General features: G+C 40.0%; 1 protein-coding gene across 11 annotated transcripts in view; it reads right to left on the bottom strand.

Annotated features, from left to right (window-relative positions):
• Positions 1-5036: 5036 nt before the first annotated feature.
• C2H5orf63 (chromosome 2 C5orf63 homolog) overlaps positions 5037-22152 on the bottom strand; it is a 38742-nt gene continuing 21626 nt past the window's right edge. For 9 of the 11 annotated variants that reach the window (XM_064275673.1, XM_023548598.2, XM_064275675.1 and 6 more), the window contains 2 exons: positions 20453-20509; positions 5037-19780 (listed from right to left, as the gene is read on the bottom strand). In XM_064275673.1, the coding sequence (XP_064131743.1) occupies positions 19604-19780; positions 20453-20509 (234 nt within the window). In that variant the 3' untranslated portion in view covers positions 5037-19603. Of the gene's footprint in view, positions 20510-22152 lie in introns of all 11 variants that reach the window. The other 2 variants (XR_010319184.1, XR_010319183.1) reach the window with 2 other exon arrangements.

Here is a 22152-nt window from a genome sequence, read left to right as displayed (position 1 = left end):
TCTTTCAGATGATGAGGAAGGTTGCAGGAAGGCTTGTTTAAGTATTTATTTCAGTATTTGTTTCATTTTAAAAGGCTGTGACTAGGACTTCATAGCTGTCTAATAAGCATGCGTGTAACATTTTTATGTTTGCCAAGTGGTTCATAGTCCCTATTAGACTCCACAATACCCCTTGAGGGTACATCAGTATTACCGTCTACAGTTTACATTTGAGGAAATTTAAGACACAAAGGGATTATGTGATTTGTACAAGGTCACCCAGCATGAAAGCCTAGCTAATAAAAGACAATTGCAAAGCTTTTTCCAAATAAAAAATGCCTTATAAATGTTTGGTAGTACTAATGGGCATGATCCTAGGATGAGTAAAACACTCTCTGAGAGTATAGTGCTCATACATGTGCTATAATATTCTTTTTTTAACCTCAGGGTTTCTTCTGAAATATTAATTCTCAAACCTGGCTATGTACCAGAAACATCTCTAGAGCTTTTACAACATGCGAGTACCTGGGCCCCTATTCAAGGGTGGGACCCAGATAATTTTGTATCTTGAAAAAGCCCCATAGGGGATTCTGATGTACAGCTAGTGTTAGTAATTATTCTAGAGTAATAACTTCAGTCAAGCCCAGAGCAACAGTGAGATGTTGTAGCGTCAATTCAGGAGAGAAGTCTGGTATCTTCAGGCTTCTGTCTACCCAGTTCACAACTATTAGCAAAAGAATTCAACTGTAGTATCCCTATAGGGAATTTCAGGAAATAGCATAGATTAAAGTGTGTTTAAAACCCACCAGTCCTTAAATGTTATAATTTATTGGCCATTCTTCGGTAATGTTATTATTGAGTACCTCGTATTTGATGATAATAGGCATAGTAAAAGTCTGTAATCTCCATTCATTCATCCATCTAGTAAGCATTTATTAACACTTGCTATGTGGAGATTTCAGAGTGAAAATAACTGTCTTGCCCACGAAAAGTTTATGACCTAATGCAGACACAGGCAAAAACAAGCAAAGACCCTATAATACAAAACCATCCATGCATATTAAATGATAATGACAAAGAACAATCAAAGTTCTTCATGAAGGATTATTCATAATAGCTAAAAGGTGGAAACAACCCAAATGCCCACCAACTGATGAATAGATAAAATGTGATTTTATTGTAATTCATCACTGAAATAGAATGAAGTACTGATACATGCTACAACATGGATAAGCCTTATGAAGACTATGCTAAGGGAAAGATGCCAGACACAAAGGATCCCATATTGTGTGATTCCATATACATGAAATATTCCAAATAGGCAAATCTATAGAGACAGAAAGTAGATTGGTAGATGCCTCAGGCTGGAGGGGTTTGGGGAAAATGGGGGGTGACTACTAATAGGTATAGAGTTTCTTTTCGGGGTGATGAAAATCTTCTAAAATTGATTGTGGTGATAGTTACACAACTCTGTGACTATACAGATAGTCCCCAACTTTCGACATCTTTGAGTTATGAGGAACCGTCCTGTCATGGATTGAATTGTGCCCCCCGCAAATATGTGTCAAGTTGCTTAGGCCATGATTCCCAGTGTTGTGTGGTTGTCTCCATTTTGTGATTGTAATTTTTTTTTTTTTATTAACTTTTATTAAACTTCAAGTGAACATTTACAAATCCAATCAGACTGTCACATATAACTTTACATACATCTTACTCCATACTCCCACTTGCTCTCCCTCTTTTGAGTCAGCCCTTTCAGTCTCTCCTTTTGTGACAATTTTGCCAGCTTCCCTCTCTCTCTATCCTCCCATCCCCCCTCCAGACAGGAGATGCCAACACACTCTCAAGTGACCACCTGATATAATTAGCTCACTCTTCATTAGCATCTCTCTCCCACCCGCTGACCAGTCCCTTTCATGTCTGATGAGTTGTCTTCGGGGATGGTTCCTGTCCTGTTTCAACAGAAGGTCTGGGGAGCATGGCCGCCGGGATTCCTCTAGTCTCAGTCAGACCATTAAGTATGGTCTTTTTATGAGAATTTGGGGTCTGCATCCCACTGATCTCCTGTTGCCTCAGGAGTTCTCTGTTGTGCTCCCTGTCAGGGCAGTCATCAATTGTGGCCGGGCACCAACTAGTTCTTCTGGTTTCTGGATGATGTAGGTCTCTGGTTCATGTGGCCCTTTCTGTCTCTTGGGCTCTTAGTTGTCGTGTGACCTTGGTGTTCTTCATTTTCCTTTGCTCCAGGTGGGTTGAGACCAATTGATGCATCTTAGATGGCTGCTTGTTAGCATTTAAGACCCCAGACGCCACATTTCAAAGTGGGATGCAGAATGTTTTCATACTAGAATTATTTTGCCAATTGACTTGGAAGTCCCCTCAAACCATGTTCCCCAGACCCCCGCCCCTGCTCCGCTGACCTTTGAAGCATTCATTTTATCCCGGAAACTGCTTTTGATCCAGTCCAATTGAGCTGACCTTCCATGTATTGAGTGTTGTCCTTCCCTTCACCCAAAGCAGTTCTTATCTACTGATTAATCAATAAAAAACCCTCTCCCTCCCTCCCCCCTTCGTAACCACAAAAGTATGTGTTCTTCTCAGTTTTTACTATTTCTCAAGATCTTATAATAGTGGTCTTATACAATATTTGTCCTTTTGCCTCTGACTCATTTCGCTCAGCATAATGCCTTCCAGGTTCCTCCATGTTATGAAATGTTTCACAGATTCGTCACTGTTCTTTATCGATGCGTAGTATTCCATTGTGTGAATATACCACAATTTATTCACCCATTCATCCGTCGATGGACACCTTGGTTGCTTCCGGCTTTTTGCTATTGTAAACAGACCTGCAATAAACATGAGTGTGCATATATCTGTTTGTGTGAAGGCTCTTGTATCTCTAGGGTATATTCCGAGGAGTGGGATTTCTGGGTTGTATGGTAGTTCTATTTCTAACTGTTTAAGATAACGCCAGATAGATTTCCAAAGTGGTTGTACCATTTTACATTCCCACCAGCAGTGTATGAGAGTTCCAAACTCTCCGCAGCCTCTCCAACATTTAGTATTTTGTGTTTTTTGGATTAATGCCAGCCTTGCTGGTGTGAGATGGAATCTCATCGTAGTTTTAATTTGCATTTCTCTAATGGCTAATGATCGAGAGCATTTTCTCATGTATCTGTTGGCTGCCTGAATATCTTCTTTAGTGAAATGTGTGTTCATATCCTTTGCACACTTCTTGATTGGGTTGTTTGTCTTTTTGTGGTTGAGTTTTGACAGAATCATGTAGATTTTAGAGATCAGGCGCTGGTCGGAGATGTCATAGCTGAAAATTCTTTCCCAGTCTGTAGGTGGTCTTTTTACTCTTTTGGTGAAGTCTTTAGATGAGCATAGGTGTTTGATTTTTAGGAGCTCCCAGTTATCGGGTTTCTCTTCATCAGTTTTGGTAATGTTTTGTGTTCTGTTTATGCCTTGTATTAGGGCTCCTAGGGTTGTCCCTATTTTTTCTTCCATGATCTTTATCATTTTAGTCTTTATGTTTAGGTCTTTGATCCACTTGGAGTTAGTTTTTGTGCATGGTGTGAGGTATGGGTCCTGTTTCATTCTTTAGCAAATGGATATCCAGTTATGCCAGCACCATTTGTTAAAAAGACTATCTTTTCCCCAATTAACTGACACTGGTCCTTTGTCAAATATCAGCTGCTGATATGTGGATGGATTTATATCTGGGTTCTCAATTCTGTTCCATTGGTCTATGTGCCTGTTGTTGTACCAGTACCAGGCTGTTTTGACTACTGTGGCTGTATAATAGGTTCTGAAATCAGGTAGAGTGAGGCCTCCCACTTTCTTCTTCTTTTTCAGTAATGCTTTGCTTATCCAGGGCTTCTTTCCCTTCCATATTGTGATTGTAATTTTATGTTAGGAGGATTAGGGTGGGATTGTAACACCACCCTTACGCAGGTCACCTTCCTGATCCAAGGTAAAGGGAGTTTCCCTGAGGTGTGGCCTACACCGCCTTTTATCTCTCAAGAGATAAAAGGAAAGACAAGCAAGCAGAGAGTTGGGGACCTCATACCACCAAGAAAGCAGCACCAGGAGCAGAGTGCATCCTTTGGACACAGGGTCCCTGCACTTGAGAAGCTCCTCTACCAGGGGAAGATTGAGGACAAGGACCTTCCTTCAGAGCCAACAGACAGAGAAAGCCTTCCCCTGGAGCTGACGCCCCAAATTTGGTCTTATAACCTACTAGACTGTGAGAAAGTAAATTTCTCTGTGTTAAAGCCACCCACTTGTGGTATTTCTGTCATGGCAGCACTGGATGACTAAGATGCATGCTTACAGCTGTCTTATCGTTAGTAACATGTACTACATGCAGTGTTCCAGCACATAATTTGATATTGCTGATGTGGAACAGCTCATAGATCATGAAGAAGGGGAGTTGACAGATCAGAATCTAATGGATTTTGAAAGAAATACTGAAGAAAGAAATAATGAGGACCAGGAAGGAGAGAAGTTGTCAAAAATTTTACAGTCAAAGGATTAGCTGGAGTTTTTTCTAAACTGAATCAGGGTCTTCAGTTGCTTGAAAACATGGACCCAAACACTGACTGCTTTACGAAAGTCAGGCAGATTGAGAAAACAGTGAGATGTTACCGGGAAATATATGAAGAAAAAAAGAAAAGGACCATACAGAAAACTCTCACTAACTTTCTGACTAAAAACGCCATCCCCATTTCCAGGAATAATCCAGATGATCCAGAACCTTCCACAAGTGGAGTTATTACCACAACTGATAAAACAGTACTGTCTAACTCTTCATCATCATCAGAATAAATTTTTATATGGTTTATGTATAGGGTCACTATGAGTCAGAATCGACTTGACAGCAATGGGTTGGGTTTTTTTTGCATTAAAATATATCTGTAAGTTTATATGTGTTTCCAACCCCCCAAAGACAAAGATAGGATTTATAAAGATACTGATAATAAAAGGCAATAATGTTGAAAACTTAAAAAAAAAAAAGTATTCAACTTAGATCAGAACCAACTTATGACAGAGTGGTCGGAACTGAACCCTGTTGTAAGTCAGGGACTACCTATACTAGAAACCATTGAATTGTATACTGTAAATGGGTGACTTGTATGACATGTGAATCATATATCAATAAAGCTGTTATATAAATTTATATGAACTTGGAGGAAGGAATGATTAATTAATTTGAACTGGAAGAAGTTGGCGGAAAATTTCCTGACTACATTTTGTAAGGTACAGTGGGAGGAGGGAAGGAAAGTTATGCTCAAAGTGATGGCACTTTCGTGCCAGGGCAGGTTGTCTGGAGTAGACGGACTTTAAGATGTATGAAGGGTATAGTAGATGGGGCTCAATGCAGGGTTCTACTGCTGGGCTAAGTTCTATAGTTTGATTTTCATTTATGTAAGCAATGGGGAGCCATGATGGCTTGTGAGTGATTTGGGAGGATAATTGGAAGTGGTGAAGAGGTGAATGGGTGATAGGGTGGGAGGGCTATGGTCAGGGGAGACCATTTAGGAAGCTATTGCAATACCTAGGTGAGAGGATGAAGTCTTCTATGGTATAGCAGTGAGGACTAAAACAAGGAGACAGACTTGGTAAGACATTTAAGAAGCAGAATCATAAAACTCAGTGACAGTGACGGGGAGTTGGTGAGAAGGCACAGGATATGTGCAGCATAGTATCTCAGATCAAATAAAGGCTTGGGTCCTTTTTTGATAAGTTATTTAGAATCATAATGCAAAAACTACAAGCAACCAAATTGTAGCACTTTAACACTTTATTGATAAGGTTTTGATTACAGAGACCCTTAAGTTTCTTAACAAATGAATGCGTATTGTTAATAAAGGGTAGCTTAGAAGAGAGAAATGCTGTCCCATTCTGAGAGCTATTTTAAATCAAACCTCCCCTTCTTGGAGATGTAGCAGTCATTTATAGGCTGTTCTGAATGACTAAGTATTTACCTCTTGCTCAGATAGCTCCCCTAGAAACACTTCCTTTGGTATGAGCAACTTGGATTTACTGCCAGGGCAACACCTCCCATCCAACGCCCACGTTACCATTTGGCTCTGTCCTGTCCCTTTGGGCAGGTGTTTGTAAGCAGCACTTCGTTTTGCTTCTAATAAGGGCACAGGCTCTGAACAGCATAAGCTGAATGTACCATTATAACTTTCACTTACAAGTGTTCCTACTGGGAAGATCTGAAACCATGGGAGTCTTTAGGAGAAGGAAGACAAAGACTGCCTTTTCTCTTAATCATGCAAAGCCACACCTATGTTTTCCGGAAGAAGGAAGGGCAGCCAGATCCTGGACAAGGTCAGAATAGAAACAGTCTCTCCCAGTGCATGGCAGTGCACTCCCTGGGACCTGTTAAGGCCTCCTTTGTCAGCTTCGGAAGGTGTTGCAATGACACTGCCTGCTGCTAACAGAGGTTGGGAACAGTGTCTCTGACAAGTGCCTCACACGAGTTCGCCAACCAGGGAATGCCATTTAGAACACCACTCGCTGAGAAGTGGCTCATCTCTTCCTCTTGGTGAGCAATGACTACGACAAGCCGTGTTCAATCACAGTTGTTATAGCAGAGCTAATTACAGCAGTCTCAAGTGGGAGGAATCCCAGCAGCCACGTCTAAGGGACTTCCATCACAGGTTCAAACGGCTGTTTTGCTGGTAAGCAATGGAGACAGGTCCCTTGGGGATCTTCAAACAACAGTTCTCTGCAACTCTGAACATGGATCCATCTCCCTTCCACAGTTGGTGAGGTTTCATGTTCAAAAGGGAACCACCAAAGGGAGAAGGCAGAAAGGGATGCTTAAAGCCAGTAGGGTAAAAGTTCTGGATTAAATGAAAGCAGAATTGGGTATATTCCTTCAAATGTCTTAGAGGAGACACTGAATGACCTTCTGAAGGATATTTCCCCTTTATGGGCCTCACTGTTCTCATCTCAAAAATAAAGATAATAATACTGGCTCTGTTTATATCATGGGGTTGCTGAAAGAATAAAATATTTTTTTTTAAATAAAAGTTGGGGAAAAATAGAAAATGGTATACAACTGTAGGATATAATAACATAAATGTTATTCCTCTTCTTCTGTTGCACATTTGACTTATAAATGATAAAAGAGAACAGGAAAAAATTCAGTGCTGTTCTAGGATCTCAAACTTCATTTTCTGATGCCTCCGAGTGATTCTGTGGTTTACTCATCTTCACTTTGGCCTCCTCTTCCCAGCTTGTTCAGAGCACCAATTCTGGTATAAACTCATCTCCATTTTGAGGAGTGGAGGAAGAACCTAAACCAGTTGCTGGGAGTTGCCTCTGACTCACGGCAACCCCACGAGGGTCAGAGTAGAGCTGTGCTCCGTAGGGCTTTCAGTGGCTGATTTTTTGGAAGTAGATCTCCAGGCCTTTCTTCCCAGGCACCTTTGGGTAGACTCAGACCTCCAACCTTTGGGTTAGCAGCTGAGTGCTTTAACTACTTGTACCACCCAGGAACTCCTTAGAATCTATCTATTCTCCCGTCTTCTCATGTCCTGTGCAGCCCAAGCCCTGAAGGTCTCCTTTCTCCCCGCCATGAGACAGGAGTTGGGAGGATGTTGGCCCTGAATGAGCACTCCCACAATCAGATGGGTAAGTTTTCAGGGACACTTTCAGGACAGAACTGAAAAGAATCTGAAACCTATGTGGAACATGGCTTAGTCTGGGTCTCTAACTACATTCTTATCCCTGTTGAAAATCATAGCACACTTCTAACCAAGCAAGGCACGTCCACTTATCTGATGGTGCTGTCAGTGATAGAAAGGGGTCATATTATGGATTTGGCAGGGAGGAAAAAGAAGATTTATTTCCAGGGTTTGAAGATTTATCTTTTCCAGATATGCAAAACCAGTCAGAGCGTTAAAAAATGTCGATGAAAAGTGATCATGTTTTGTGAGCAGAAGGAACCATTCTTGACTTTAAAATAATAAGGAAGATTTATAAGGATACCAAATCCATGATTTAAAAAAAAAAAAAAGATTTGATAATAATAGCATGCCAGCAAGACTACCAAACTCTTAACTGCCCTTTATGGTGAGATGATGTCTCCATTTAAACCGGCACCTTACTTCGAATGTTTAAATCTTCTCTTTTCTGTTTTCTCTTCCCATCATTTGAGTGTTCAACATAACTAGAAAGTCTAAGTGGGGAATTACACATAATTACAGGCTCTGCACCAGCAGCAAAGCAATGCTTCTTTCTAAGTATTTGTAATGATCTGTTCTACCCTTTCTTCTCCCTCTGGACAATTTAGTTAGAATGACAGCAGTGTCCTTTATTTCTCTTGAAGGCATCCTTTGGCCTCACATTGTGAACAGGTTATAAAACCTACCAAGAAACACAATATTGTATTTTCCGTGTGTTCACACATATACAAATAGAAAACAACATTTTCAATGGATAGACCCAAAGGAGGAAATATCTAAATTTTGTTTTATCTATTAAATTTATTTGGGAAGGTAAAGAGATTAAAAAAACAAACAACAACAACAAAAAAACACTTTTCCAACTCAAAGGCCATGAGCACCCTGGATGTATTTAGAAAACATTTTCCTCAAAAATGAGTTAAAATTTCATCATGGGACTGGCCATGACCACCCTGGACATATTGGCCTACATGTGACAGCTGAGAGGTTATTGTTTTGTGCTGTTAGGTGAGAACTCAGTAGCATCCTTTGCCCTCTCAACCTTTTCTCTATGACTGGTTTAGAGAAATCTGATGTTGCTAAAAACCCTATCTTGTAAATGCTCCACAGAGCAGGATCCTTGCCAAATTCAGGATCCCTGCTAGTTTGCAAGACAAGAGCTGTCATGCAGCACAGAAGGCTAATACTAGAAGTCAGCATCACAATGGAACTAAATCCTACAATCTGTGGTTTCTGAATGCATTGATCTCCTCAGACCTTAAAAGAGATGCTAGCCTTATTTTAAGGATTACTTTATAAAGAAAACGGAAGGTGAGGTGGAATTAAATCTTAAAACTTAGCTCCTCTGGCAGTTACTTTCCAACGCTGAACACCTTTTTATTACCCACACTGTGAACTGATGCCCATTTTCTTAGCATTAAGTTGGTAACAAAGGACATACAACAATGCCTCACTTTCCTGGTCAAGGAATAAGTTGTTCTGAATAAGAGAGTTTCCCAGCTGAAAGTTAACCTAGTCCCATGATGAAATTTTAACTCATTTTTGAGGGAAATGTTTTCTGAAGTCGGTTTCCTTCTCTCCCGTCTTAGTGGTCAGGGCGTGGGTTGACCTTGTCCTAAGGACTCAGGGTCATTGCCATGTTCTTCTGTACAATACAATGTTGCAGTAAGACCATCAGCATTTCTGAAGGAGTCACATTGGTCATTGTGAGTAGCACAATGGGGCCATAGGCTGAAAAAAAGAACTTACTTTTAATTAGTATCCTTTCTGTGTTTGGGTGTTCCTGAATCATTAAGAAAAGTTGCAACTATATTAGGCCTACCTTGCTGCACTGGGTGTGGGACCTTGTTTCTGAGGGTAGAAGATTGTCCATTAGAAATAGCTGAAATGTAAATTTCAGCATGAAGAGAGGACTCCCTTGACATTCAGTATGGGCCTTTGGCTGGATTCTTCTTACTGCTTCTACTCTATTGGCTGACACTGCTCCTATGTGCTGCTTTCTACATTTTCCTTTATGATTTTAGTCCTTTTTTCACTTTCCTGCAGCTTCTTCTGCTCATCAAAGCTTTAGAATTTAGAACTTGTTTGAACTTGAGAGGGAAGGTTAATGCAAAACATTGGTGCTAAACCAAAAATGGTGGAAAGAAGCCATTCTCTGCTAACTCCACCTTGATGGTTGGCATGGATTTTGTGTCAATGGAGAGATGAGGCTGTGCCACGTGCAGGATTTGGAGTCACAATATAAAAGTATCCTGGTCTCTGTGATGAACAAGAGTCTAGTACGGTGCGTGTGGCTGTGGACTAGGACAGGTTGCCATGGTAAACAGTCTCCAGTGTCAGGGTCACTCTGGATGCTGCCTTGAATTTTTTCTTTTTTAACATTTTGTTGTTTAGGTGACAGTTTACAGAGATAATTAGTTTCCCATTCAACAGTTCATACACAGCTTGTTTCGTGACATTGGTTGCAAACCCCTGAATGTGTCAGCACTCTCCCCGCTTCCTACTTGGATTCACCCTGTCCGTTCGCCCATCTTTCCTGCCCCAACCATCCTTCATAACTTCGTTTTTGGGCAAGTGCTGCCCTTTAGGTTTCATATAGTTGATTGTTCTGAGGTATACATTCTTTACTGGTGTTATTGTTCATTTTAAAGGCTTGTCTGTTGTATGGCTATGATGTGATCTCTAGGAGTGATTTCAGTTCCAAGTCTGAAGGATGTCTAAGGGCCATAGTCTCAGGAGTTCCACCAGTCTCTATCAGACCGGTAGTAAGTCTGGTCTTATTTATGAGTTTGAATTCTCTTGTACATTTTTCTCCTGCTCTGTCCATGACCTAAGGTCAGAGCGGTCAGTAGTGGTAGCTGGGCACCGTCTAGTTTTTCTGGTCTCAGGCTAGTGGAGGCCATGGTTCATGTGGTCCATTAGTTGTTTGGACTAATTGTTTCCCTGAGTCTTTGGTTTTCTTCACTCTTCTTTGCACAAGACGGCAAGAGACCAATTGTTTTATCTTATATGGCTGCTCACAAGCTTTTAAGACCCTAGTTGCTACTCACCAAGGTAGGATATAGAACTTTGTCTGTATGGATTATGCTACACCAATTGACCTCAATGTCCCCCAAGACTGTGGTGAGGCTGCCTTGAATCCTGCTGCGCATTTGTTTAGCTTTTCTAAGAGAAGCTGAAAGTTATGGTTGCTTTGTCCTGGTATTGCCCCAATATTGCCTACCATTTTTGGGTGTTGAGCTAATCAGTTAGATCAGGTCTTCAGCTCTTCTCTCTGATGCTTTTTCTTAGATGGTCAAATGAGAAATATTTGAAAAATCCCTGAGAGACTGATACTGTGCGATCTTTTCTGAACCCCTTACTCATCACTCTATTGTAGTTTTCTTTCAGTCTGCACCCCTTACCATCACTAAAATTGTTCTCAATAAGGTCAAGTCACCATTCTTATTAGTTTTCTTTTGTTGCTGTAGCCAGTTACCACAAACTTGGTGACTTAAAACAATGCAAATTTATTCTCTTACAGCTCTGTAGGCCAGAATTCTGAAACTGTTTCACTGGGCTAAAGTCAAGGTGTCTTCAGGAATGGTTCCTTCTAGAGGCTTGAAGGGAGCATCTGTTTTCTTGCCTTTTCTTCTTCTGGAGGCTGCTTGTCTTCCTTGGCTTGCGACCCCTTCCTCACATCATTCCAACCTCTTGTTTCTGTCATCAGGTCTCCTACTTCCTCTTCTGTCTCCCTATGTCTCCCTCCTACAAGGACACTTGTGATTGCAATTAGGACCCACCTACATAATCCAAGATAATTTCCCCAGCTCAAGGTCCTTAATTGCATCTGCAAAGTCCCTTTTGCTATATAAAGTGACATCCAAATTCCAGGGATTAGAACCTGGATATCTTTGGAGGCCATTAGTTCGACCACTCCACTGACTTCTTAAATGTCAAATCCAATGTCTTCTTTTCAGTTATCATCCTATTTCTCTTGATATTTGAAACTGTCAATTGCAGTGGGAAGAGCCCCTCCCTTGACTTTCGGGGTATGGTTATTTTCCACAGATGTGATATCTTTATTGCTCTCTCTCCCTCTAGAATGTAAGCCGCATGAGAGTAGGACACTTGGCTATTTTAGAACGTAAGCTGCATGAGAGTAGGACACTTGGCTATTTTAGAATGTAAGCCGCATGAGAGTAGGACACCGGGCTATTTTAGAATGTAAGCCCCATGAGAGTAGCAACCTTGACTATCTTGCTTGCTGCCCTATCCGCAGTACTTAGACTAGTACTTGGCACCATCAAATAATGTAAGGCATCAAATAATGTTTCACTCCTACTTCTATCACCTCTCATTCTCATTTACCTTCAATGGCTCTTCTTCTACCTATGTGAATAGCCAAAGCAAGAAGACTGAGAGTCATCCCAGACTTCATCTTCTGTTTCCCTTCCCTCTCACCCCTAATCAGGTCAGTTTTGAAGTTCTGTCAACCTCATTCCTAATATCTTCTCTTTTTACAAATATTAATTTTGTTGTTATTGAGACTATACACAACAAAAACATACACCAATTTAAGTTTCTATGATTATAATGCAGTGACATTGATTATATTATTTGAGTTCTATAATCATTCTCACTCTTCTTTTCTGAGTTGTTCCTCCCGCATTAACACAAACTCACTACCCACTAAGGTTCCTATCTAATCTTTCCAGTTGCTGTTGTTAATTTGATCCCATATGGATAGTTCTTAAAAAGACTTCAGGGGATATTTTTGTTTCAATGTTTAAAGATTATCTCAGGGCAATAGTTTCGGTGGTTCATCTGGCCTCACTGGTTCCAGAAAGTCTGGAGTCCATAAGAATTTTAAATTCTGTTATGCATTTTCCCCCTTTTGATCAGGATGCTTCTATAGAATCTTTGATCAAAATGTTCAGTAATGGCAGCCAGGCACAATCCAATTCTTCTGATCTCATGTCAAAGGAGACAGTTTTTCATGGAGGCAATCAGTCACACATTCTGTTTCCTCCTCCTGTTACTGAGTCTCCTTCCTCTGTTGCTCCAGGCAAATAGAGACCAGTTGTACCTTGGATGGCTGCTTGCAAGCTTTTAAGACCCCAGGCAATATGCCATGAATACAATATTAGGCTAATTAACTGGGATGTCCCATGAAACCATGACCCTAAACCTTCACACCAGGAAACTAAATCCCATACGGTGTTTGGTTGTACATAAGCAGCCTCAGAAGTTAATCTTTTGTTGTTGTCATTGTCAATATATCACACAACTTTTGCCAGTTCAACTTTTTACAGGTGTACAACTTATTGACAGCAATTATAATTGGCTGTGCAACCCTATCCTTAATGTGGTATTTCCATTACCATAAACTAAAACTCAGTACTCTTCATAAGTAATAACCCCCCTTTTCCCCCTCCCATCCCTGGTAACCACTAATAAACTTTGTTTTCTATACATTTGCCTGTTCTTGACTTTTGATATAAGTCTGGTCATACAGTATTTGTCATTTTGTGATTGACTGTTTACTCAGCATAATGTCTTCAAGCTCCATACATATTGTAGCATGTATCAAGACTTTACTTCTCTTATTGGATGAGTAGTGTTCCATTGTATATATGTACCACATTTTGTTTATGCATTCATCCACTGATGGGCATTTAGGTTGTTTCCACCTTTTGGGTATTGCGAACAGTCCATGTAGATAGATCTTAAAAAAGCATAATGCTCAAGGCAGACTTTCTTTACAAGTTAAGCTAAATTATTGTTTTAAGAAGACTTCAGGGGATATTTTTGGTTTAAAGATTGAAGATTACCTCAAAGCAATAGTTTCAGCAGTTCATTCAAGCTCCATGGCTCCAGAAAATCTGTAATCAACAAGAATTGTATTTTTGTTCTACAGTTTCCCCGTTTTGATCAGGATTCTTCTATGAAATCTTTGGTCAAAGTGTTCAGAAATGGTGGCCGGGCACCATCCAGTTCTGGTCTTATGGCAAAGGAGGCAGTTGTTCATGGAGGCAATTAGCCACACATTCCATTTCCTCCTCCTACTCCTGACTCTCCTTCTTTTGCTCCATTCAAAGAGAGAAACAGTTATTGTACTTTGGATGGCCACACTCTTAGTGTCTCTTGATATCTCTTTCTGCTGCAGTGCCAATGCCTTGGCTCAAGTTCTCATAACTCCCACAGGAATCTTATGGAGTAAGATATAAATGAGCTTATTAAACTATACTTCTCTTGAATATGACATGACACACTCTTAAACTTTTTGGATGCATACCAGAATTACTGATCACTGCTAGCCCTGCTTCTACTGTCTGCTAAGTGGGCAATGACTATAATTTGCATACCACATGACCTTACCCCTCATAGCTGACTGGGCCGTGGATGGGCAGCTGACCCAAGCATGGCTCCTCGTATAGGCTTCATCACCCAATTTATGACTTGGGTGACTGGTTATAAAATACAAGTTGAGTAAAATTCCTCTTGAGGGATTTTAGGATAGAGAAGCTGAGGTACTCAAACCACTGTACTGCTGAATGGAAAGGTCAGCAGGAATGATGAGCATGAGCGAGCTGCAGACGCAGAAACCTTGTGTAGGCAGGGGAGCTAGTCAGCCAGGAGAGAACCGGGAGAGAAAGAAGCTGAAGCTCTGTGAGAAGGGCTCTGGCTTAGTTTTTGGTGGTTTCTTAATAATATTTCCTAAGTCCTGCCAATATTGTGATTCCTGTTGTCAGATTCCTTTATTATTACCAAACCCTCCGGGAGCCACCCTTCTGAGTGGGGCCCCAGTGTGAGTGAACCATTGCTTCCTAAAATAAATTGGCCAAAGGCTTATGTATTCCTGTAAGTCCTTATATGTCATGATGAGACATCTGGAAGAAAGCAGCAATGTAGCTGTTCTAAGAGAAACAACTAAAAACAAAAAAGCAAAAAATCCCCACTGCTGTCGAGTTGAATCCGACTCATAGCGACCTGACAGTACAGAGTAGAACTGCCCCAAAGGGTTTACAAGGTTGCGATCTTTACGGAAGCAGACTGCCACATCTTTCTCCCACAGGGTGGCTGATGGATTTGAACCAATGACCTTTCAGTTAGCAGCCGTGTTTAATCACTGTGCCACCAGAGCTCCAAAAATATGAAGTCCCAACTCAACATTTATTCTATTCTCTCTGAAACCATTAGCTTAGGAAAAGAGGTTGGGTCACTTTTTTCCTTTGGGGGGGGTAATATTATGAGCTTATTGTGTCAAAATTAGTCATTATATAAGAACAAGTTGATTCCTGCAAAAGTCATCTCAAACAGAAAAAAATACCACCTGAAAATGGCGATAGTAAGTGACTGAAGACTTTTAGGTATATATCAACAGAGGGATAATCAAATCAGCTTTTGGATGCCATGTTTTAGATATCTGCCTTTCAGTTTGCCAACTGTTGGGACTAGAGATTATAGAAGATCTCCTGTAATTTTAGCCACATAACCACACTTCTCTCTCAAGGATAAGTTATCCCCTGAATTCTTTTTAAACCCAAATAGTTTAGCTTGACTAGTAAAAAAATGTCTGCCTTGAGCAGGAGGAGACAGGCAAGTTGGTAATAGGGAACCCAAGGTTAAGAAGGGAGAGTGCTGACATATCATAACCAGTGTCATAAAACAATATGTGTACTGTTTAATGAAAAGGTAGTTTGTTCTGTAAATCTTCATGTGAAGTTCCCAATAAAAAAAATAGTAAAAATATATATATTAAAAAAAAGTTTGCCTTGAGCATTATGTTCTTTTCCCAGCAGTGGTGGCCTCCGTTGCTTCCTTCCTTTATCCAGAGTCCGCACCCCTGGTTCCTGATTCCTCAGGGGCATCTGGCATTCCTGCCCTAGTATGTCACAGTCGTTCCAGCCCTTAAGCATGTTAAGCTCAGCAGTCCCCTCTGGACCCCAGTTTATCTTGTCCATCTCCTTCTCTCTCCTCCCCTTCACTTGAGCCACATGAAACCACATGCCATTTCCTAAATCTGCCAGGCCCTTCTACACTCTCATATTTCGCAATTATTGTTCACCCAGGATGGAATATCCTCCTTACCTAAAACTCCCTTCCATTGCTTCTATTCAACCATCAAGACCTTGTTGAAGTCTCATTTTTTGCCCCCCTCCTGCTGCTGTCCCACTTTACATATACCTGAGTTCTGGCTCTCACTACACTATGGTGTAGTGCTTTATTAACTTGTCTCTCCCTGTTCCCTAAGAGACAGTGAGTGTCTCAAAGACAAGGACTGTGTCTTATTCATTTTTGTATGTCCAACACCTACCATTGTGCTTCAGGACATAGGGATTTGTATTAGTTTTCTCTTGGTGGAAAACTAATTACCATAAACTTAGCAGCTTAAAACAACACAAATTTATTATCTCACAGTTTCTGTAGATCAGAAGTTGGCCCGGTGTGGCTGGATTCTCTGCTCCGGGTCTTACCAGGCTAAAATCAAGGTGCTGGCCAGGGGATTGGGGCCCTCTTCCAAGATCATGGATTATTGGCAGAGTTTATTTCCTCAAAGCTGAAGATGGACATCCTCATTTTCCTGTTAACTGTTGGTCAAAGACTGTTCTCTGTTTCTAGAAGCCACTCAGTTCCTTGCTGTTTAGCCCCCTAGAGAGTTCATAACCTAGATGTTTGTGTTCCGACAGGCTAGCTGGAGTGTGTTTCTCTTTCTCTCCTGCAACCATCCAGAGAGAACTCTGTTTTTAAAGGGCTCACCTCATTAGGTCAGGCCCACCAGGATAATCTCCCTTTTTCTATATAATGTACTATAATCGCAGAGTGATATTTAATTATATTCACAGGTTCCACCCACACTCCAAAAGGGAGGGGATTATACAAGGGTAATGGCTATTGTTGTTAAGTGCCACTGAGTTGGTTCCGACTCACAGCGACCCTATGTACAACAGAACAAAACACTGCCCGGTCCTGTGCCATCCTCACAATCAATGCTATGTTTGAGCCCATTGTTGCAGCCACTGTGTTAATACATCTCATTGAGGGTCTTCCTCTTTTTTGCTGATCTTCTGCTTTATCAAGCATGATGTCCTTCTCCAGGGACTGGTCCCTCCTGAGAATGTGTCCAAAGTATGTGAGATGAAGTCTTGCCATTCTTGCTTCTAAAAGCATTCTGGCTGTACTTCTTCCAAGACAGATTTGTTTGTTCTCCTGGCAGTCCATGGTATATTCAATATTCTTTTCCGACACCATAATTCAACGGCATTGATTCTTTTCGGTCTTCTTTATTCATTGTCCAGCTTTTGCATGCATATGAGGCGACCAAAAATACCATGGCTTGGGTCAGGTGCACCTTAGTCTTCAAAGTAACATCTTTGCATTTTAACACTTTAAAGAGGTCTTCTGCAGCGGATTTAGCCAATGCAATGTGTCATTTGATTTCTTGACTGCTGCTTCCATGGGCAGTAATTGTGGATCCAAGTAAAATGAAATCCTTTACAACTTCAATCTTTTCTCCATTTATCACGATGTTGCTTATTGGTCCAGTCGTGAGAATTTTTGCTTTCTTTATGTTGAAGTGTAATCCATACTGAAGGCTGTGGTCTTTGACCTTCATCAGTAAGTGCTTGAAGTCCTCTTTGCTTTCAGCAAACAAGGTTGGATCATCTGCATATTGCGGGTTGTTAGTGAGTCTTTCTCCAAACCGGATGCCGTGTTCTTCTTCATATAGTCCAGCTTCTCAGATTGAATAAATATGGTGAAAGGATACAATCCTGATGCACGCCTTCTCTGATTTTAAACCACGCAGTATCCCCTTGTTCTGTTCGAATGACTGCCTCTTTGTCTATGTACAGGTTCCACATGAGCACAATTAAGTGTTCTGAAATTCTCATTCTTCACGATGTTATCTATAATTTGTTATGATCCATACAGTGGAATACCTTTGCATCATCAATAAAACACAGGTAAACATCTATTTGGTATTCTCTACTTTCAGCCAAGATCCATCTGACATCAGCATGAGATCCCTAGTTCCGTGTCCTCTTCTGAATCCAGCTTGAATTTATAGCAGTTCCCTGTTGATGTACTGTTGCAATGGTTCTTGCATTATCTTCAGCAACATTTTACTTCCATGTGATATTAACGATATCGTTCTATAATTTCTGCATTCTGTTAGATCACCTTTATTTGGAATGGGCACAAATACGAATCTCTTCCAGTAGGTTGGCCAGGTAACTGTATTCCAAATTTCTTGTCACAGACAAGTAACTGCTTCCAGTATTGCATCTATTTGTTGAAATAGCTCAATTGGAATTCCATCAATTCCTAGAGCCTTGTTTTTTGCCAATGCCTTCGGTACTGCTTGGACTTCTTTCTTCAGTACCATCAGTTCTTGATCATGTGCTACCTCCTGAAATGGTTGAATGTTGATCAATTCTTCTAAAAAAATTTGGCCAGTGAAAACTTCATGAATAGCAGGGTAACTGGGGTCATCTTAGAATTCTGCCTACCACAAGGCTCAAAAAATATCTACAATACCAAATAATACGTGTTCCAGAAATTTGTAAACTATAAAAACTGCTATTTGATTATAGGATTTTTTTTTTCTATTGTTACTTTAGAGGGCTTTTTACAGTTTCTTCTAAATTTGTGGTGGATCCAGATAGTTGATGCTGTAGGGAGATAATACAATGAGGTCCCTGATGTGAATCCAGGTGGTCTGCAATTAGGGTCTGGGGGCAAAACCTGGCCCTGCAGCTGACTGGCTGTGTGATCTCAGAATAAGTCTCTGGCATTCTCTGAATTTCAGATTCTTCCCCTTCACATGGGGGGCTGGACTGGACAAAGTCTAAGGTGTGCCAGCTCTAACAGACTATAGTTTCTAAGACTAAATCACACTGCTCAAATTAAAACGTAGCCAAATGACTCACAATATCCAGATTCATTAAAATAGTTCATCAAAGAATTTCATTATAGATGAAACTGCAATGATGTGATTTTAAGAGGAAAAGCCAGCTTTACTTTTAAATGGATCCATTTGTATATTGGCTGAATCTGACTAAATATAAATAAGCGTGCCCACCTGTATTTTTAACACTTGACATAAAATGGTGAAAAGCGTATTTTGTCTTTAGATGACAAATCCATCCAGTTATGGTTAGAAGTGAATTTTCCCCAGATATTAAAACTTGATAAAGCTACTGTTTTATTATAATAAGCTTAATGAACTTGATTGATGATAACTGGATAACTATCAAAGGCAGTCCTGAAATGTTACGAATCAATTCACTGACTATGCGTAAAGCACGTTGAAATTCTTATACCTTTTTGGGGGTTGTCTGTCTTTTGTTTTTCTCAAATGAAGCCTCTTCGGCTAGGATCACTATTCTCTCCTACCCAACAAAAATGAACTCTAATTTTAAACGGGTATTATTAAACCCCACTGAAACAGGCTTCATGCAGGTGTATTCGTTAAAACACACCTTTATTGACTGTGCACAGTGTATTAACAATCACATTTTACTTTATCTACTGAGTAGAAAAGCATTTATTCTTTCATTAAAAAGTTAAGCCTTCCAGGGCAGCAGCAGGGACGCAGTGTTCTACCTCTAAACGACACTGGCCAGTGAATGTAAAGTACCTCCACATTAATGCAAAACGGGAAAATAAATAAGACAAATCAACTTCTCCCTCCCTCCATCATCCCCGTCCCTGTCAATGCACTCTTCTTATTTTATAAAATGCCAACAGGTAAACAGTTCCCATATTAGTGCTTCTATCAATCAGAAGAGGAATGGCAACGTTTATTGGCACCCACTGAGTTCAGAACACCCTTCAGGGTTGTGTAAAAGTGGCAAAAGGAGTATGTGGCGGCCATGGTCATTTCCTCAGGAAGATGCCTTGTGGACAGAGGGGGTGAAAAATCATGAGGGCATTAGTCAGCCTCTGGCACCTTGCTGCTCAAGTTTCAGGAGCTGTTTTTCAAGCTTTAAGATGTTTACTCGATGCATCATCAGAAATTGGCCATTCAAATGGAAGACAGGAATGTCAAATTTATACCTTTCATACCAAGCAGAATTTTCTGGAAGTGTGATGTCCACCTCCTGTAAAATAAACTGAAACAAAGACATATTAAAGCTCTGTATTTTAGGGAACATGGAAAAATACAACAATTGTAGTGATATAATGATCCCTAGACCTTTTCTATTGCTAAGAGCTTTTATTTTTTTAAGTTCATAGTGATCAAATGCCCCTGATTTCCACAACCTGATTGGTTTCATTATATTTCCTAACTTGTGATCTTGGCTACTTTTCTATTACACCTGTTACATTTACCATCAGGGCACTACTCATTTCCAAATGAAATAAAATGATCTAATTGGGACACCCCATCAAGGAAGCTGCCTGAGATTCAGGATAGGAGTGTTTTGGTTATAAGAATGCAAAAGGTGTGATGGTGTGCTGTATGAAAGTACTTCCATGGAAAATGCACAACAAGATAAAAGGAATGGAGACAAAAGCTTAAAGAAAGCATGAATACTGCACCTGCTAGTTAACTTTGACTCATATTAAGAGTCAGAGTAAGACAACCAGTATGCTCAGAGAAAAACACTTAGGGGTAATGAGTTTTATGGAAATCAGCACTAAAATCTCTCTCTAAAGAATAGAAAGAAAATTTAAATGAAGAATCATTTAATCTCTTTTCCTAAAGAAAAGATCTGGGCAGATTCTTTATACCACATATAATATCCATTCCATACACATAAAAGCTAACTGTATTATATTACCCTGTTATTATAAGGCTTGAGTACTTCCTTGGCTTCATCACAAAGGGGGCATGGATCCTACATGAAAAAAAAAAAAGCCATTAAATCCAAAGAATGATATGTAACCTAACAAAAAAACCAGATGAAACAAATTATACTTATTTTAAAGGACAGTTGTCTATCAGGTCAATTATACTGCTTTACTTCTGAAGAATAACACTGCCACAGAATTTTGTAAATAGCTTATTTTTCATGGTGGATGGGCTCTCAGTATTTTTTGGTTGCTTTGTTTTCTTTCCACAAATTTTATTTAACATATATTTATATACTTATAAATATATAATAAGTTACTACTTTACATTTGTTACTAACCCACCCAGTGCCGTCGAGTCGATTCCGACTCATAGCAACCCTATATAGCTTCACTGAATTGGTATCTGGGAGGATTATTTTTCACTGATCTATGGTCCTGGGCCCTTGCACCTTCCTGGCCTCAGACAGTTGGCCTGGCTGACACCCCCAGAATGGCCTAAAGTCTATTCTGTGATGGGGGCAGCCTCATCCTTAAAATGGAGAAAGCCTCTACTCCGGATGACGATGATACCAACTCATTAACATTTTGCCTGTTTTCTCATCAGGCATAGGGCTTCCAAACTAATTCTTTACCTGAAGCGCAAGCAGGTTTCAGTGCCCACTGTTGCACACCTAACCACCTTGGGAGAACTCTCTCAAGAATGCTGTGGATCACTGGCAGGTTTTAAAGGTGTCTCGGCCTTTGACTCTGTGAATAAGGACTAGCTATAGGTTCTCTTGATGAGCTTAAAATAGACTCAGCATTACTGACGCTTATATAAAACCTGCTTTTTAATGCGATGGTAAGAGATGGTCTGTGATACAGAAAAGCATTCCTTCCTCCATTTTAACTCACAACTGGTTTTGGAATGAGGACCCAGATCATCAAAAGACCACTTTCCTTCACAAAGAAGTTGTCTTCCTGGCTGTAATTTCCTGGGTCAGAGAATTAGGCGTATCGTGTTATTATTAACATTATCAATAAATAGATTATTATGGATAGTCTGTGATGTTTTAAGATAATCATTTTAAAAAGTAAACACAGGATCTTAAAAGGAAAAGGAGAACATGCTAAATTGCAGAAGTAACAAATGTATCACAATTTTACTCTTATATTAAAAAAATTTAGAAGAGCCTAGACAAGGTTTTTGTTTTTAACCTGAGGTCTATGGAAATCCATACGAATTATGTGTACATGTATTTTTATGTGGAAAGGTCCATCAGATTTTAAAGGGCCTACAAACTGAAAAAGGGTAAGATCCCATGGTCTGGAACATTTAAACACCACAAAAAAATAGCCAGGCTAATTCTAATAATGAAAATAAATGTTATCTTTTGTTTTAATAATATTTCAATATTTAATATTAGCTGTAATTTATATGAAAATCCAACTAATCTGAAGATTTTGGTGACTTTTTTTGGAGTGGGAAGTCTGTTTTATAGGCTAAAGGACTAAAGCTTTTATAGAATCACTAACTTTTATGTCTACAAAGAGAAGGAATGAACTAAGGGTTGTAGATTTGGAGAAGAAAGCTTTTAATTTTTCTAAAAGTTATGAAACAAGAGTGCCTTCCAAGCAGCATTAATATCATCCTCCTCTGGGATTCTCCATGGCACCAACACAGCACTTGTTATTTACTCTATCCCTC

This window comes from Loxodonta africana, chromosome 2 (genome assembly GCF_030014295.1).
Source record: "Loxodonta africana isolate mLoxAfr1 chromosome 2, mLoxAfr1.hap2, whole genome shotgun sequence".
NCBI lineage: Eukaryota > Metazoa > Chordata > Mammalia > Proboscidea > Elephantidae > Loxodonta > Loxodonta africana.
Note: the sequence above shows the minus strand (reverse complement) of the source record. Positions and strands in the feature narration are given on the sequence as shown.